The sequence below is a fragment of the Truncatella angustata genome (assembly GCF_020726525.1).
Source record: "Truncatella angustata strain MPI-SDFR-AT-0073 chromosome Unknown BKA67scaffold_11, whole genome shotgun sequence".
NCBI lineage: Eukaryota > Fungi > Ascomycota > Sordariomycetes > Amphisphaeriales > Sporocadaceae > Truncatella > Truncatella angustata.
This window is the reverse complement of record NW_025763391.1, coordinates 1,306,248-1,323,189: the sequence shown is the minus strand read 5'-3', so window position 1 is coordinate 1,323,189 and position 16,942 is coordinate 1,306,248. Positions and strand designations below refer to the sequence as shown.

Sequence of the window (16,942 nt, the reverse complement as noted above, 5' to 3'; positions counted from 1 at the left end):
TTATTGCAATAGATACAGTGCATCGTGCAGCTTATTTGAAAGGAAGACGGTAGGTGCCAGTGCGTGTTTATCATATGATATCATAACCTTGCGGATACAGCAGCTTCTCCACACCGGATTTCGCGATACTGAACACCGCGTCGCGGCTTGTGAATCCCGGCCGGTGTAGCGCCAAACGAGAAATGAAAACAAAGCTCACGATTGTGTGCTAACGGACAGTACGTTGGCAAACCAAATACTTTGAAGCAGCAGCATAAATTCCGCTCTCGAAACGACTATATATGCTGGCTGGTCCTGCAAAAAGAAATTCAGTATCAGCCAAGTTGCTTCACAGACGACACAACCACATCTGATCGACATCATGTTTGCTAGTCTTCTCCCTCACCACGACGATGATGGGCTTGCGGCGGTTCGTCTAAACGCCGCTACCGCGGGTGCTTTAGCTCTTGTCACAGTGAGTTAAGTCTGTTATATGTTGCCGTATGAACTCAACACTGACATAGGAAAAAAAACTTCACTAGTTCCTCATTCTACGTCTGGGCCTGGTTGTATACAGATTCTTTTTCCATCCACTGCGTAAATTTCCGGGTCCCAAGCTCTGGGCTGCTTCAGACTTGCCATATACATACAGCATGCATCTTGCAGGAACCGGCATTCGCCAGGTAACCGAGTTTCACAAACGTTATGGACCAGTAATTCGGGTCGGCCCTAACCGTCTTGCACTTGATGGAAGTGTAGGATGGCCGCAAATATTCGCTCGGCGGCCGGGTGCGGAGCCCGAACATGAAAAGGCTCCCAAGTATTTCTCGCCAGGGGTAGAATATGCAATCATTGGGTCAGCACGGGAAACCCACCGCCGTCAACGGAAACAACTTGCCCATGCCTTCAGTGATGCGTCTATCCACGACCAGGAGAAGACTATAAGCGAGTATGTCCAACTTCTTGTACAGCGTATAGGAGAACATGCGCAGTCCGAGAAGACTCTCAACATCGTCCAGTGGTTGAATTTCGCGACTTTTGACATCATCGGTCAATTAACGTATGGAGAGTCGTTTGGCAGTCTCGCGAGCAGCGATTACCATCCCTGGGTTCTGGGCATCTTCCAGGGTATACAGGCAGACTCCTTTTTGCGAGCCTGTAGAGTTTACCCTGTGATGGGCACTATACTCACAAACCTGTTCCCTAGCAAGGGTATTAAGGGGGTAGAGAACAGAAAATTGGCGATGGCCAAGGGAAAGGCGCGGATGGAACTTGGTCTGCAGCCAAAAAAGCAGAAGGACTTTACAACCTATATGATGCAGCCAAATCGTGATGGCAAGCCAGGTCTATCCCAAACAGAGATCATGGCCAACTCCCCCATACTGGTCGTGGCTGGTAGTGAGACTACTGCGAGCGCCTTGTCCGCCTTCTTCTTTTATATCAATCAGACAACGCAAGCTAAGGCCATCTTGCTGGACGAGATCAGAACCAAATTCCAAGACGAGTCCGACATAACGCTAACTTCGACGAACCAACTGGAATATTTACATGCAGTAATTGAGGAGACACTTCGAATGTATCCACCAGCTCCAAACACACCCTCCCGTGTTTCTCCCGGAGGTGAAATTGATGGGAAATTTGTCCCCAAGGGTGTAAGCTAATTTTCACCTAAACGCGTGATTTACTGACTCGATTTCACAGACTGAAGTGTCGGTAACGATATGGTCGACTTTCCGAAATCCCGAGCACTTTTTCGATCCTAACTCTTTCCGTCCTGAACGCTGGCTTAAAGACACCCACCCACTTTATGATGCCAAGTTCGCGAATGACAATCATGCTGTGTTCAAGCCTTTCAGCTACGGCCCTCGGGATTGTATCGGGAAAAATTTGGCGTACTCGGAGATGCGGATGATAATAAGCCACCTGGTCTTCAAATTCAATTTTGAATTGCTGCCAGGACAAGACGACTGGCATTCGAAGCAGCTCGTACAATTCATCTGGGATAAGGGACCACTCTATGTGAAGTTCAGATTCAGAGATGTCAAACACTGATGTAGGAAGAAGCAGCAGGGAGGGATTGTAGGCTATAGGGTCATTGGGGATGGGCTTCTGTGTAATATTAGATCTCTTGTAGCAGAATGAAAATATTCGGTTTCTGATTTGTGCAAGGTATGCCGTCAGGATCGCGTGTTGTCATCATTTGAACCCTTTTTTAAATATAAATGAGTCCATCGAAAGGTGTCTTCCAAGAAGCAAAAAAATTGAGAGTTGCTGTGGTACATTGCCCTGAGATGCAAGGAGAGATAGTATCCAGCCATCGTTATGCTCAGAAGTGTGTTATTCGCATGCTTCGGGCTGATTGAAGTTGAGATCTTGAGCGGCCAAGTGGTTGTGTAATGGGTCTAGACCGGATGCTACACTCTGACGTCTATTATATCTATGAACAAGAGGACTTCTCTGAGGAGAGAAGTCCTCCAATCACTATCGTGTGAATGTCTACTCTCTCTTATGTACTCGTCCTTCTATACAACTTCTAGTAGCGTCTAGTAGGTTCTGTGGGTTCTACGATGGGGCCGTGGCCCCTGAGTTTTATCGCTAGGGGTTCATCCCATAACATACCATAATACATACTCTAGTAAGTACTTAATTTTTTTGGACCCGAGATTTCACACCCTTTAGGTATTCGTCGTGCATTGATGCCTCCTTAAACGCGCTCAAATTCGACGTGTCTGCATCTGGACATATCCAACTTGTCATCGTTCTAGTAAACTCGGTTGAACCTCCAAGGCTCTTCAAAGTGTAGGTTATGACGAACTCGAAGAATGGGTCGTGACTAAAGTCCAGTGGAAATTGAAACTGGAAGAACTGATTGGGAACCACACGCGTGACAACCCAGTGTGCATCAAATTCCGGTGAACTGCCATCATCGATGACCTCAATAAAGTGCAAACCAGGTTAGCAGAATTTTTGACGCCCTTTCTGATGATCCTTTTGCTGCCCGGGTGCAAGCCAGCCCAGTTTGCTGGACTGGGCAATGAAATTGAAGACCTCAACCGAAGGGCGGCTGATGGTAATAGTAGAAACAACGTTGTGAACCGGCATTTTCGGGAGCTGCTCTTGGTGTTGCGATCATCGGTAATTGTACATTATGACGTGTCGTGTTTAAACTTATACACAATCTAACTCTCTATCGATGGTTAATCCATATGTCGAAACCCTATAGGGCCAAGTTTGTTCGCTTACATGTAGCTCCTATAACGATCCGAACCGCGAAGTCCGTTCTAAAAGTCCGAAACGCGAGATCGAGCTAGCGAGGGCACATGCCAGTTACTAGCGAGTCACTGCTGTCTCGGCATATGGCGATAACCTCATTCTTCGTGAATTCTCCAAGATACCGATAATTCCGTCCCTCTAGAACTATTGATTTTCAAAAGATTTAGAGATTTCAACATCATTTGAATAGGCATCTTACTTTGCACTCCACGTTTCCACCCCGTCGAATTGCATATATTATGACGCAGTCTCCTCCCATGACTTCTTTATTATACTAAGGCTGATACATCGGCCATTGTATATTGCCTGAGTTGATGCATTTACGATCATGTCGCAAGCCAGGAAGGTTTCAAATACGAACCATCTCAACAACAGTTAGAGTGCTTTTCTGTCTTCAATGCACCATTACACATCTCAAATATGGCGATTGAATATTGAATACAAGCGGATGGCACAGTCCTTGACATGGTATCGCTTGAAAGCGGAGTGCTTCAGTCGCTGTCAAATGATGCTGTCTCTTACGACATTTTAACAGCACAGACTCCCGGGTTCCCCCCAGCTCGATCTGATGAGTCTTTAGCCACCAAGAACGAACCTGTACAATCCGCTGGTGTCACAAACCAACGTGGCAAGTCGAACACACACAAGATACGCATGGAACAACCATTGCTAGACGCATCTACTGATGACGGTCAGGAATACCCACTGTTATTGGGCAACATGTATTCACATAATGTAACGAGACCTCTTCTCGAGGAGAACGATAGCAATTGTCCAGAATGTCTTTCAATAATACTCGACTCTAAGATTTATTGCTGTAATCATATTCAACCCGTTCCGGCGGTCCCCCCTCTTTTGTAACTTGCACTTAATGGCTGGTGATGATTACCATGAAAGCGACGAAGTCTACCTAGGGTTATGGCATTGTTTTCAACAAGTAGACTTCTATACGCAAAAAACGGAGTGAAGTATTTTATCGCTCAGACCATATGTTGCCCGTGAACCATGATTATATGATGAATACCCTCCACGAGTTCAGAATATTCTCTCCAAACCCTCTCTGGAACAACCCTGCTATCCGGATGCTTGAAACGTTCATGAAACTAACCAGCAGCCAACGTGTTACATAACTTGGCCATGCAATAATGGAGACTAAATGAGGATGCTCGAGAAGAGCTCATATGCGCTTGGTAGTATGCATCATGGGATCGCATCCATAGTCTCTGGTCAAAGCATGATACTGATGGTAAATGCGGACCGGCCTAGACGGCGAGCTAGCACAATACGCGCCGTGTTTGGCCAAGCTTGGCCAAAAATGTTCATTTCTGAGGAATAATTGACGCGTCAGGTACAGCATACCTGGAAAGGTCTTCGATTCTTCTGGGATTCCAATTCCTGCAACTTTGCCAGGGGCACCGGGGAATACAGGGACCACATACCGGTTACATCATGTGACACAAGTTATAACTCTAGTGACGCCTACCACAACCGCTTCGAAATTCAGCAAGCCATGTAACACTACAGTTAGCCCAACACTAACGTCGGTGCGGGACTTCAGTTCTTCGAAGATCCCGACCACCTCAGGGATCACCTCGGGGCCTAGCACGGTCACCCTTACTGATATTGTGACATTGCCACCCACGACGACAACAAGCACGACAGTTGTCATCATCACCAGTACAAACACTTGGGACATAGTAAGTGGTCTTTCTATCACACTCTCCTTTTTCTTTTCTCTCCTTCCTCCGCTCCATTGTCAGATTTTTCCTGTTTCTCTTTGAGCTTCTCTTGTCGTGCTGTGCAAGTTAGCACTTCCTGGTCAATTTCGCCTGAGAATATGCTTTGGATCCTATCCCCTCGTCAGAAGCAATCTCTGACTCTAGTACTGCAGCCATATATGCTGTAAGAAGCGCAGTCAATGTATGTTTCAATTGACTATCCTATTGACGAGCATCTAAAGCTTGAAAAAGAAGAGAATCACAATCTTTCATCCATATGATGGCACAATTTGTAGTTGCAGATTCGCCACTTCGCCAGTCCGTCGAAACCTTATGTGCGCGCCGGCAGCCATGCCTATAAGCTAGTCGGGTTTGAGCTTCATGGTCGCGCTCATGGTTGAAGGCTTTAGCTGACAACTGATACACGGCCCATAGCCCGTAACAATACAGAGCTTTCTACTTCCATTAAACAATGGATCAGAATGAACGCATCCAAAAAGAGCCACGGGACATTGTTCAACAGATGATATACAGTATGCAATGGTTTCCCGATGTGCTCATTCTTGGGCGGTCGACGGCATGGACCGATAGTGGGCGTGTACTGTATATGACCTCAAGTATGACCTAATGGTGGCCCAAATGCGCTTTCTGGGAGGGTCATGTAGAGTACCGACATTCGAAAGTGCCGTTCATCTGCATCAGATCTGAAGCTTATATGGTTGGCGGACGAAAGCCGCTGCATTTCCATGCCCGTTTCGAGCTTCGTCCTGAGCAGATGTTACACCCGCCATTCTTCTGCCGCGTGGGGCTTGTCGCGGCATTTTCGGCTCATCCTATTCAGGTATAGTGGAGATCACTATCGGTCACGTCAGTGCTCGGAGTCGCGTACCAGTCACCACTTTTCTTGGATACTAGGAACAACAATCCGTATGTGAGCGGATGAGAAGAAGCGTATATAACTGATCGGACGAGTCTATAATAACGGCGCGCAACCCCTCGGTATTCATGTCATGACTGGGCACGATTCTCACCCTTGTCTCTGGCATGTCCAAAAGGCCGACCTCAGATGCCATTCTTGGTCCTCTTCACCATACAGTCTGCAGTTTTCATCGGACGAGTATTGTATTGGTGATGTCACACCAGCACGGATGTTGGTGTGCCATTGGCCGGTAGTATCCATTGGCCGGAAGTATCCATCAGCTGTGCGCCGAGTATGAATTTGGTTCGCAGCCCAATCCTGGGACTGCGCCAAGAAGTTCTGTACGACTTCCCTTTATTCCCTTGACTCATATTGCCACATTATCGTAGCGCTTCCGGATGGAATGAAGCACATTGAGGAGCAGGCGTGATCAAGGACTAGCACGAACAATTCTTGTCACAGACACAGAGACTTTACGAAGTGAGCATGGTGCAGCAAGCAGTCCTACGCAACAACGATATAAAATACGGTGTGCATAATCTTGGGATTGAGATCTCTGTATGAACAGACATGTCTTTTGTATTTACTAATTTGACTATCTATTGCGTCTCTGCATTGGCTCTGTTCATGCTGTCAAGACTATGGGTAGATAGTCTGGCAGGACAAACAGGTTCGTAGCCAGCACCACGGACAGGTTGCAGAGGCCGTCTTCGCTGACCGGTACACAGGGTTCCACATCTGCGACCCCTGCCGGATTCCACATCGGCAGGACACCCCGAAGGGTCACTCGTTGGATTCCACATCAACGAGGTAAAGCACCCGAAGGTCACCTGTTGGATTCCACATCAACAGGGTAAAGCACCCCGAAGGGTCACCCGTCGGATTCCACATCGACGGGGTAAAGATAAAACACCTCTAGGAGGTCACCTGTTGGATTCCACATGAACAAGGTAAAGCACCCAAAAGGGTCACTCGTTGGATTCCACATCAACGAGGTAAGGCACCCGAAGGTCACCTGTTGGATTCCTCATCAACAGGGTAAAAACACCCCGAAGGGTCACTCGTTGGATTCCACATCAACGAGGTAACACCCAACTGTTGGATTCCACATCAACAGAAGGATGGACGAAGCCAGAGGCAAGCGTGAAGAAAAAGGGAAAGAGAAAGACAAGTCGAAGGAGGATGGGAGACTTCTTTATATATATTTTCGAAGTGGATCTCCCCGCCCAGAACCTTGGCTTGATTGGAGCAGCCTAGCCTGCAGCACAACGAGGCGCTGCTTCAGGAACCCTTTCGCCTCTAGCGCTCTAGCACCCGTTCTCGGCCTCGGAGATCTTTCCTCCGCCCATTTTGGATCGGTCGCTTTCGATCACACTTTACAGGTAGCCTCAGAATCCTAGAAAGCAGTAGTATTGTATGAGTAGAGGTCTAGGGCCAGACCTTGCGACCACAGTGCTTCCTACCTCGAATCTGGCAGGACATGATACAAATACAGCTCCTCATACAAACAGTCGACATCAGCTTCCGCCTTTTGTGGCTGTTCCCTTTTCTTTGACCACAGACTGTCCAATTTTGGCTCTGACCCGGAAGTATCTTTTCGAACCTTGAGGTACAGTACCATGATGAAGTGATACTTCCCTTTTGGAGGTATGACGCCTTACTCCTGATTATGAACAAGCAAAGGATCCAGTAGTGGCCATGTGAGCAGGCTCAGCTATTGTTCACATGTATACTGTATAAGAAGCTCACTCTGAAAATTAAATCTCAATTCTTTCATCTTGCAAGCAGCGCACTACAATGAGCAAACTTGGCGGACCTAGTGCAAACATCACAAAGTCCGATAAGGCAGCTAAACCGGACCCGGCAACCCTCGCGCTAATAAAGAATGAGCTCAGTGCAACCGACCCTGATTATTACAATCTTTTCAAATTGAAGTTTTCACTAAATTCAGGGTCTTTAGACGAGAACACGCAAATTCGAGTCCAGCAAACTGCTGCAAAATATCTCGTAGCTGTGAAGCAAAGTGATCTGCCCAAGATCATCAAGAAGAAATATAATACTTGTAAGTCGGCTGTTCGCCGAGAAGCACTGCTTTCTAAATAATTTCATAGTCATAGAATCTGCTGACGACATATTGGTAGACTCCACCAAGAAAAGCGAATATGACACCCAACGCGCAAGCAGGGGTCTGGCTAATGGCAAGGGTATCGCAGAAACGACAGCACCCAAAGAGAGTGCTTCCAATATAAATGATCAGAGTGATACTCAGCAGCGTAGTGAAGAACCGGATCGGTTACAAGATACTTATGCCGTCTCCCAGAAGATCCTGACATTGATACAACAAGAGTTCCACTGCAATAATCCGAACTACTTTGGTCTTTTTGAAATACCTTCAACAACCTTTGATCAACCGCTCGATGTGGCAACTTTAAGCCAGCTGAGCGAGAAAGGAGAAATTTACCTAAAAACCCTGAATAAAGCTGATTTGGCAACGGAGCGAAAGAAAGAGTTGATACAATGTAAGCTGGACCAGATGTCTGTGATTCCAATATTCTTACAGGAGTTATAGTTGTACAGGAAGCAGCCAGTACCCTCTCAAACCAGGAGAGAAAGGAAGCATATGAAAAAGAACGCGTCAGGAAGAACAGAGAAGAAATGAATGGTGGAGGTGAAGACAAGCTGCCTGATGATGGCAACAGTGGTGTAGACAATGATGGCGATGGTCCCATGGATGGCAATGGTCCCATGGATGGTAATGGTCCCATGGATGGCAATGGTCCCATGAATGGCAATGGTCCCATGAATGGCAATGGTCCCATGAATGGTAATGGTCCCATGAATGGTAATGGTCCCATGAATGGCAATGGTCCCATGGATGGCAATGGTCCCATGGATGGCAATGGTCCCATGGATGGCAATGGTCCCATGGACGGCGATTCTTCGGACTCTGGGGACAACTCCAGTCAAAACGGTCCTTCAAGAGACGAGCCTGGCGAGGAGTTATTACTCACGCTCTATAATGGGGCAACCGATATTCTCCGACAATATCTTTCGAATGAAAGGCAGCAGAGCGACTTATTTGTTGTTGCTGATCCAGACCCGAAACCATACCAGCCTCTCGAAGAATACAACGACAAGATTATAAAGCGCATTGGTAAGAAACGCGGGAAAAAATACATCATTCGGTATATCTTGTTCAAAACCTACCTGCGCAATGTTAGCGACTTGGAATCCAAGATTGAGGCCACGAACAATCTACATAAGGCAACACATCGTAAGGAATTATCCGTACTTCACATCGGCGACATCTCAAAGGAAACAGAAAAGACGATTTTGCCCGCTGGTGGGCGGCGCAACACGAAGCCAGATATGAAGATGTGCATTCATATGCGGCGGTGTCAAAGAACCTCGTCTCATTCAAAAGGGCTACGCTGCACAGGATCCTGGCGGCAAGATCTGGCCACGGCGACTTTGCAGCATATCACGAACGATTCGGGCATACGGACTCCAATAACCACTGCACTTGCGGAGAGAGAAAGACACCAGAGCATATTTTCTTCTGTAGGAAATTGCAAGGACACCGACCGCTCCCGAGGCACATGCCAAGGGCGGCTTATACACAATATCTGGGGGAGAAGAGTGCGCAGTGGGCGCGTTTTGTAGAGAGGAGTAACATTTTCACAAGGACATGCCCGAGATGAAGGGCCGTTTGAATTGACGGACTGAGTGAGTGTTCTCACTCAGGTCCTGCAATAGCGTGGATTGGCACGTGCGCAGGCTGGAATGTATGTAGATACTGATACCTCCAAAACCCTGCGATGTATGGCTTTGGGAGGCGTGGTTTGCCCTAGTAAGGGACGGTCCCCACGTTAAATACAATCAATCAATCAACCTCCAAAACCCTGCGATGTATGGCTCTGGGAGGCGTGGTTTGCCCTAGTAAGGGACGGTCCCCACGTTAAATACAATCAATCAATCAATCAATCAATCCGTACTTCACAGGAAAATTCAACGTTATCTCGTAACCAATACCTTACCGAAAGCATGGGCTCAACTGCTGCATACCCCAGAACCAGCTGATACCTTGGGCGCACCTGCTAGTCTTGAATGGATGTCTCCGTTTCTTGCCTATCCTGAAAGTACGATCTTGAAGAGACGATATTTGTTTCCTGGCAGAAGGCGAGCAACCTGGGATCTCACAAGGTTTTCGTGATGACCGCTAATGGCCTGGGCTGTAAAAAACTCGGCGATGTTGGGTGTGAAGGCCAAGAATTCATGGAAACTCGTCTGGAGTGCCAGTACCTTCGAAACATTGAAGATTATAAGTCAAGAGGACTTGGCAGGTTTTTAGGCATCAAAGCTGCGTGGTCCAAAGGCGGAGGAAAGCCCGGAAGGTTCCCCTCGATCTATTACTTACTCCAGTTTGAGGGTAAGAATGTCTTTCGTGTCGCTTGTCGAAGCGTCAGCAAAGCGATAGCCCCTTGGATTGATGACGATGAAGGCATTGCTATGTGTAAAAGGCAAGGCATCAAATTCAAGAAAACATCTACTTCTGAAGAGGTCGAGGAGCAAGAGATCTTGAGAGCAAAGACGAAAGCTCAATCAGTCACCAACGATGATTTGCAACAGTTGGTATCTTTCATGAAAGAAGCTCTGAAGTTGAACGGGGTCAGATCCAACGTCATGGCCCAGTGATAGAAATCTATGCGATGCATACATGGAACTAGAGAAAGAATAGCGGATCAGGTTTATGATTCTTTCTATTCCCCTCTTTTCGTTTTACTTCTTTTCTTTTTCTTTTTCTTTTTCTTTTTCCACCCAAAATCATTCCTGCCTTCGTTTCATTGAATTAATCCATCAACTGTTACTTCGCAAAATTTATCCTAGCTTTTCCTTCTTGAATTGTTGACTTAATTTTCTCCTGTTATTTCCAGCCCTCGCCAATCCCTCTGCTTCTAGTTGATATATCGCTTGGTTTCACGACATCTATTCTCCGTCCCCTACGTGTCGACAAATCTGCGTTTGCACCAAAACAAGTACCAAAATGAAGGCTGGAGGCGGCTCAAGCTTTGATCAATCCTCGTCTTACCATCTTTACCACGAGGAATCAGCAAGAGTTAGCCATTGCATATAGTTTCGCCTATCAACCAAGCTGTCAGGGATAGCTCATCTACTGTTCTTCGAAGCAACCTGTACAACTTTCCGTGATCAAGAAAATTGTGCATTGTAAGGATATGGGCCAAACATAAAATGGAGGAGGCGGAGAATATTTGACAATGGAACATTGATAGCCTCTTCACACTTGAATATTTTCGATGAGTGTTTCAGCATCCGTATCCCTAAATGACGTGGTAATATCAGTGCCGCTACGATTCGACATGTCTTTCAATCCATCAGCGACAGCACCAACCCACAGAAGCCATTATTCTCCGCCCTAGGCTTGTTCAAAAGTGTCCTCGTTCAACAGCGCCGGGTCCATGAAGCCTTCTTGGTCATGCGCCATGTCCTCCTGCTCGAAGATCTCCTTCAATCTCATAACCCAGCCCCCCAGCTCATTGTTCTGACGATCGAATCTACGGAGATTGTTAGAAAGGGAGAAAAAAACAGAAAGAAAAAAATGATCACAGTAGCACACTCACCCTTGCTCCACCGTTTGTGTTCTATATCCAAGATACCTAGATCAGACCCACGTCACCACTTCACAGACAATATAGTCTATTCTGAACTCACAAATGATTAACCCAAGCAAGAAATGAAATTAGTAATTGTGATTTTGACGTTATGATCCCGGCACTTACTGTGCTAGAGCTTGGCTCATTTGATTCGAATATATGTCGAGTTTGGCAGAGACCTCCCCGATTTTATCCCACAAGTCTTGCGGGTTATCATGCGACCTTTGCTATATTAGCTTCCTCAACCCGAATGTCTTGTCAATGTCACTTCCGGATAGAACACAACATACTGCGGCAACGGCACTTGGGGTTGTCCTACTTGCGGCAGTTTCGGGTCTCTGGCGAACCTTGGAAGCTCTGGCATGGCTTTTCTCGTATTGCTCGGCGCATTGAGGCTTTGACCTAGTCCAGCAGCACGAGTATTCAGTTTTCTCTGGACTCGCCGAGGGTTTTGTGATGCGATGCGAGCCTGGGCGGTGGTTTGGGATTGCATGTTGAGGTTCAAGAGAACAATATAATGCTGGCAATTTGATTGTTTAGAAGGCCACCACGATCGTTGTGAGATGAAGATATAGGAGAAATTCCTGTCGGAATGGCGCATAGAGCAGATGATTATGCAGCCTACGTTCAATTTGTAGTACTACAATTCTCGGAGTCAGGAAGCAAAACTGAATGAAATCCAACACAAGAAAATTAAGGATCGGTTTTGGTCAGAAATATGGTTCTGGTTGCGAAGAAGCAGAACACTACATTGGAACATCATAGACATGTTTTGGCATACCAACATGGCCTATCGGACAACATCATGCCGTATTCACAAGAACGTGTGCAATTGGTGCCACCAGCGACCCGAACTATATCTCATGGATCGTGGTATACAGAAGTGGATAATTTTAGCGAGTGTTCGTTGCGAAATTGGAAGTGTCCATAGGTGCTGGTTGAGGCTTTTTTTTTTTTGCATATAATGGTCGTACAGTATAACACTGTACTGTACTGTATCATGGTCATGAAGATTGCCTATACTAGGTCAACAATGCTCAAAGTCAATTCTAGCCCTTTTGGTTTATGGTTCACTTCTGTGTCGTGCTGTAGTACAAAACAGTACTGTAGTGTTTAAACATTAGTGGTCAATGTGTGGGTCATAATTGCTACACGGCTCAGCAGCATACGCGTCAATCGTCTCAAGTCTGCTTATTGGCACTTCGCTCATGTCTTGTGCAAGTTGCTGCATCGGCGAGATGAAGCGCGTGAACATCTGGAATCCGGCCGTCCGAAGAGGGTTACTACTTGGTAGTGTATGGATGTCGACCCATAGCTTGTGGTACAAGAACGTGTAGCCAGTCTGTGCCGAGATCTCTTTGAATACATTCTTGTTGCTTTCTGCTACGGCATCTTTCTGGTCTCGTTTCAGTAAATGTCTGGTCGGTATGGACTGACATTGAGTTTCTGGCTGAATATGGCCCACAAACAGCGCTAAAAGCCTATAACATTTCTGACCCTTGGTCCTTACTTGTCACTTCATGACCGAACGATTTGAGGCCTCTCTTTGACGCCTCGCGACTAGGCTTTTCTGCTAACTTCTCGACAATCTTGTTCCATTCTTGAATGCGTATAAATGGATGCCCAGCCATCAGGTTTTGCCCACCGCCACAATATATACACCGTAACCGATGAGAGCACTCATAAATAACAATAAAAGAAGCACGAGAGAGTCATTCCCATTCGATGTCCTTGATTGATTACTCCAAGATGATTGCTCTGGAGGCTGGATTTTATTGCGAGCTGTTCTTGGTGATGTGGTTGTGATCGCTCCGTAGTTTCCATACTGCGGAAGGCTCATGAGCCAGTAGTGCTCATTACTCGAAGAGCCTGTTCGTGTTGGTTGGAAAACAATAGGTGCTGGTCGATGTAGATGCTGCGGTTGAAAACCCCCGGGTTGAGAATTCTGCGTAGTTCCCGACACGAAAGTTGTCGCTGCATTTTGCGATCTTCCAGGGAGCATGCTGATAGTAGACAATGCAGCACGAACGTTGGTCTGTGGCAAAACAAACTTTGCATACTCTACAAGTTGCAAATATGACGTCTTCGATAGCATATACTTGTTGTGTGTTTTGTCGTATGACCTCAATGTGTTGTACGCAATAGTGCGGTGCTCACTGGTGTTAATCCATGACCGTTTGCGCAAGGAAAGCGATGTATTTTCGAGAAACAACAGTATGTTGTTGTCGGGATGACGATTACAGGGCGAGATCGGCAAGTATCTTTCTCGAACAACTTTACGTTCATGTCTGGCTAAAAGGTCAACACCTCCGAATGATGTCAACTGTACTGATCAGTGGCCACACTTAAAAATACTGGACTTGCCATACACACAGTGAGAATCACCACTTTACCATCCTCCGAGTACGTTGTTTTGCCGCTGACACGTTTGCGCTCGCGCTAAGAGAGCGTGCTTGCATCAAAAGTGGGAGAAGAGAGGATGGACTTGCTCAAAATTTCATGTCTATGCGTCTCCATGATGAGAGAACAGTGGTCTCGTAAGTACAGCACGAGAAAAGTAGGATCAGAAACAGGCCTCATGCCATGCCGGGCTACTTGAAGTGAGGTGATCAATCCTGCATCTAGCCAAGAGGGTGCGGAAACAGCACGTTCGTGATCGAGACAAAAGTGGACCCTGGAGCTTGATCATGGATTGGACTGGACACCAGCACCAGTCCCCAGCTGGCAGGTCCTGAAGTGAACAAGTCGCCGCGATGAGGTCCATTGTGCTGAAAAAGGACGTACCCGTTTCATGACCCTCATCGGCAGCCTTCGTCCACGAGGCCATTTCCTGTCTTGTTTCTTTCTCGCTCTGTCGTGAGTGAGCGCATGTTGTCAACGAATGAAGGGCACCGACTTGCAGAAGTTCAGTCTCAGCCACATGAAAGGACACACATACGTCATCCTGTAACGTATGTAGCGCAATCTGGACAATCGAGTACACACAAATGGTTGCGAATGGATGAATACTGACCGTAGTCAATTCTGAGGGCGTGGATGTCCTGGATCAATTTGGGCTCCTGTTCGGACAAGGGTTCGGTTTGGTTCCCGCTCCAGATGTCGACCAGAGCAGCAAGCGGCTCTTCCACTTCCCACGCTAGCAGGCGTTGAAGAGCACAACCCAAAGTGGTTTTTGGCTCCAACAACTAGAAACAGCCAGCTTCATTGAAATGTGCTGGCACACGCACGTCATCCTGTAACGTAATGCTATCTGGACAATTGACAATCTAGGGTAGACAACTGGTTGCGAATGGATCAATGGCCGTAGTAGTCGTGTTTGTCGTGTTTGTCGCGTTTGGGGCCAGTCTTATTCCTCGATAGTGTAGATCGAATGAGGACTCTTGTTTAGACAAGGGTGTTCGTTTGGTTCCCGCCTCCAAATGCCGACCAGGGCACTAGTGGGTGGCTCTTTCAGTCCCCCCACTAGCACTGGGTCTGAGGGTCAATTCAGTGCACGATCAAAAAGGTGGTTTTCACAGGCTGTCCCAAACCGACCATGCCTAATACGGTTTTCTTTGCATAGCGTTGCATGTACCTGCATGACAAGGTCGCTAACTTGCAGTAGATTGCAAGAGCCCAGTCATCGTGACGCGGACCGCGCTCTGGTCAAGTGTCCTTCGTTCCCCACCAGAACGACTTGTCCTGTGTTGTGTTGTATTGGTTTCGGTCAGTCCACTTCGTACTCACAGCAGATCTATCACCAGGTGAGACTCGTCTGTACCGTTTTGGGATAACGCCTTCGTAGGACATTACGCGACATGCAATTGAGTGGTGGCAGACTGCAAGCTAACGAAACGGCAAGAGCAGCAACTACACAACAAGTTGACAGTTTCAAGCACGATTACAAAGGTCAAGGGTCATCGAATTCAAAGATAATCAATCTACATGTCTTGCTCGTTTCTAGCTCGTCCCTGCTCGTCTCTAGCTCGTCCCTGCTCGTCTCCAGCTCGTCTCTAGCTCGTCTCTAGCTCGTCCCTGCTGGTCTCCAGCTCGTCCCTGCTCGTCTCTAGCTCGTCTCTAGCTGGCCTATCCGCTCTTCCCCCCATACATCGCGTCTCTGCATTGGCTCTGCTCAGTCTCGACCGAAGATCTCAGTCAAGACGAACAGGTTCGTAGCCAGCACCACGTACAGGTTGCAGAGGCCGTCTTCGCTGGCCGGTACGCAGGGATGGACATCTGCAACCCCCGTCGAGACTCACGCACGCCACATTCAAGCGGAAGACAACATGTCTCCAAGAAGTCAGGACGACTCGACAGCACGCCCTCTGCTTGGGTTCGGTTCGGGCGGGAAAGCGCAAACGATAACAAGCCACGCCTCGCAATCGTCAGACTCGTGTCGCTGCGCCATCCCGGGGTCCGAACAAAAGACAGAGAGAGAGTGAGGAAGTCAGTCAGACCAGCTGGATGACAGGGTCTCCTCGGCCATTTGAGGGTGCAAGCTCGACGGGACTCCTGCCGGGCTGGACGTCGGTCTATCAGGGATGGATCACCTGCCGGGCTGGACATCGGTCTATCAGGGATGAAGCTCTTTCCTGCCGGTCTGGACATCGGTCTATCAGGAGTAAGTTACCTGCCGGGCTGGACGTCGGTCTATCAGGGATGGATCACCTGCCGGGCTGGACGTCGGTCTATCAGGGATGAAGCTCTTTCCTGCCGGGCTGGACGTCGGTCTATCAGGGATGGATCACCTGCCGGGCTGGACATCGGTCTATCAGGGATCAGACACCTGTAGGCTCTAAGCTTCTTACCAGGTGGACGACAAGCATGAAGAAGGAGAGAAAGAGAAGAAGACAAGCTGAGATGAGGCACTTCCTTTTATATTCCTTCCCAGTGGGTCACTTCATCCTGGATCCACAAGCTAGCGGATTGCTCATTGCCCCACTACACCGGCACTCTTCATGGACCTGCCATCTTTTGGTGGGGAAAAGACCAATATTGACAATCGTCCACAAACTAGATAACTACGGCACCAACTTTCGGTCCACCTTATCATTTTGCTTCCAGGCACAGAAACAGAGACCCTTTAGAACCATGTTTCGTTTCCAATCCCCCAACCACCCGACAAATTCTTTCAGTGTCACAACTGATTCCGTTAGCCCCTATTCGTCCAGTCATCTGTAAAGGTCGACATTCGCTCCCCCCAAGTCGTCATGGGCCCAGAATAGCTAAGTAGCCTGTTTCTGGCACAGATGTCGCGTATTTATATATAATAGTTTCACTCTTTTTGGGATATTGTTCTACATAAACCGTACATATTTTTAACCTCGCCTTCCTCGAGCCAGAGTTTTGCCCAATTTCCCTCCCCCACCACTGCATCAACATATACAATCCATATACTCTCC

The 16,942-nt window shown here is 47.5% G+C and overlaps 7 protein-coding genes across 7 annotated transcripts; 3 read left to right on the top strand and 4 right to left on the bottom strand.

Moving 5' to 3' along the window:
• Positions 1 to 361: 361 nt before the first annotated feature.
• On the top strand, positions 362 to 2,144 carry BKA67DRAFT_651368 (cytochrome P450 3A17; the record flags this gene model as incomplete). Its single annotated transcript, XM_046106070.1, has 3 exons — positions 362 to 454; positions 522 to 1,631; positions 1,681 to 2,144. The coding sequence occupies 3 exons, from the start codon at positions 362 to 364 to the stop codon at positions 2,029 to 2,031; spliced, it is 1,554 nt and encodes a 517-aa protein (XP_045952173.1). The 3' UTR covers positions 2,032 to 2,144.
• Positions 2,145 to 4,619: 2,475 nt separating this feature from the next.
• Positions 4,620 to 5,207, bottom strand: BKA67DRAFT_586037 (uncharacterized protein). Its single transcript, XM_046104231.1, has one exon. It carries the CDS (start codon positions 4,946 to 4,948, stop codon positions 4,700 to 4,702), a length of 249 nt encoding a protein of 82 aa, XP_045952172.1. The 5' UTR covers positions 4,949 to 5,207; the 3' UTR covers positions 4,620 to 4,699.
• Positions 5,208 to 8,723: 3,516 nt separating this feature from the next.
• Positions 8,724 to 9,298, top strand: BKA67DRAFT_586026 (uncharacterized protein). The gene has a single exon (XM_046104230.1). The coding sequence runs from the start codon at positions 8,747 to 8,749 to the stop codon at positions 9,032 to 9,034; it is 288 nt and encodes a 95-aa protein (XP_045952171.1). The 5' UTR covers positions 8,724 to 8,746; the 3' UTR covers positions 9,035 to 9,298.
• A 2,025-nt stretch (positions 9,299 to 11,323) lies between these two features.
• BKA67DRAFT_541835 (uncharacterized protein) lies at positions 11,324 to 12,054 on the bottom strand (the record flags this gene model as incomplete). The annotated part of the gene is made up of 4 exons (XM_046100997.1): positions 11,324 to 11,462; positions 11,529 to 11,564; positions 11,688 to 11,783; positions 11,852 to 12,054. The coding sequence occupies 4 exons, from the start codon at positions 12,052 to 12,054 to the stop codon at positions 11,324 to 11,326; spliced, it is 474 nt and encodes a 157-aa protein (XP_045952170.1).
• An 876-nt stretch (positions 12,055 to 12,930) lies between these two features.
• On the bottom strand, positions 12,931 to 14,148 carry BKA67DRAFT_586020 (uncharacterized protein). Its single transcript, XM_046104229.1, has 2 exons — positions 13,935 to 14,148; positions 12,931 to 13,884 (listed from the first exon to the last, which is right to left on the bottom strand). The coding sequence occupies exon 2, from the start codon at positions 13,654 to 13,656 to the stop codon at positions 13,192 to 13,194; it is 465 nt and encodes a 154-aa protein (XP_045952169.1). The 5' UTR covers positions 13,657 to 13,884; positions 13,935 to 14,148; the 3' UTR covers positions 12,931 to 13,191.
• Positions 14,149 to 15,514: 1,366 nt separating this feature from the next.
• Positions 15,515 to 16,273, bottom strand: BKA67DRAFT_121347 (uncharacterized protein). The gene is made up of 2 exons (XM_046094948.1): positions 16,209 to 16,273; positions 15,515 to 16,132 (listed from the first exon to the last, which is right to left on the bottom strand). The coding sequence occupies exon 2, from the start codon at positions 16,104 to 16,106 to the stop codon at positions 15,696 to 15,698; it is 411 nt and encodes a 136-aa protein (XP_045952168.1). The 5' UTR covers positions 16,107 to 16,132; positions 16,209 to 16,273; the 3' UTR covers positions 15,515 to 15,695.
• A 23-nt stretch (positions 16,274 to 16,296) lies between these two features.
• BKA67DRAFT_586009 (uncharacterized protein) lies at positions 16,297 to 16,717 on the top strand. Its single transcript, XM_046104228.1, has 2 exons — positions 16,297 to 16,516; positions 16,567 to 16,717. The coding sequence occupies exons 1-2, from the start codon at positions 16,401 to 16,403 to the stop codon at positions 16,625 to 16,627; spliced, it is 177 nt and encodes a 58-aa protein (XP_045952167.1). The 5' UTR covers positions 16,297 to 16,400; the 3' UTR covers positions 16,628 to 16,717.
• The last annotated feature ends 225 nt before the right edge of the window (positions 16,718 to 16,942 follow it).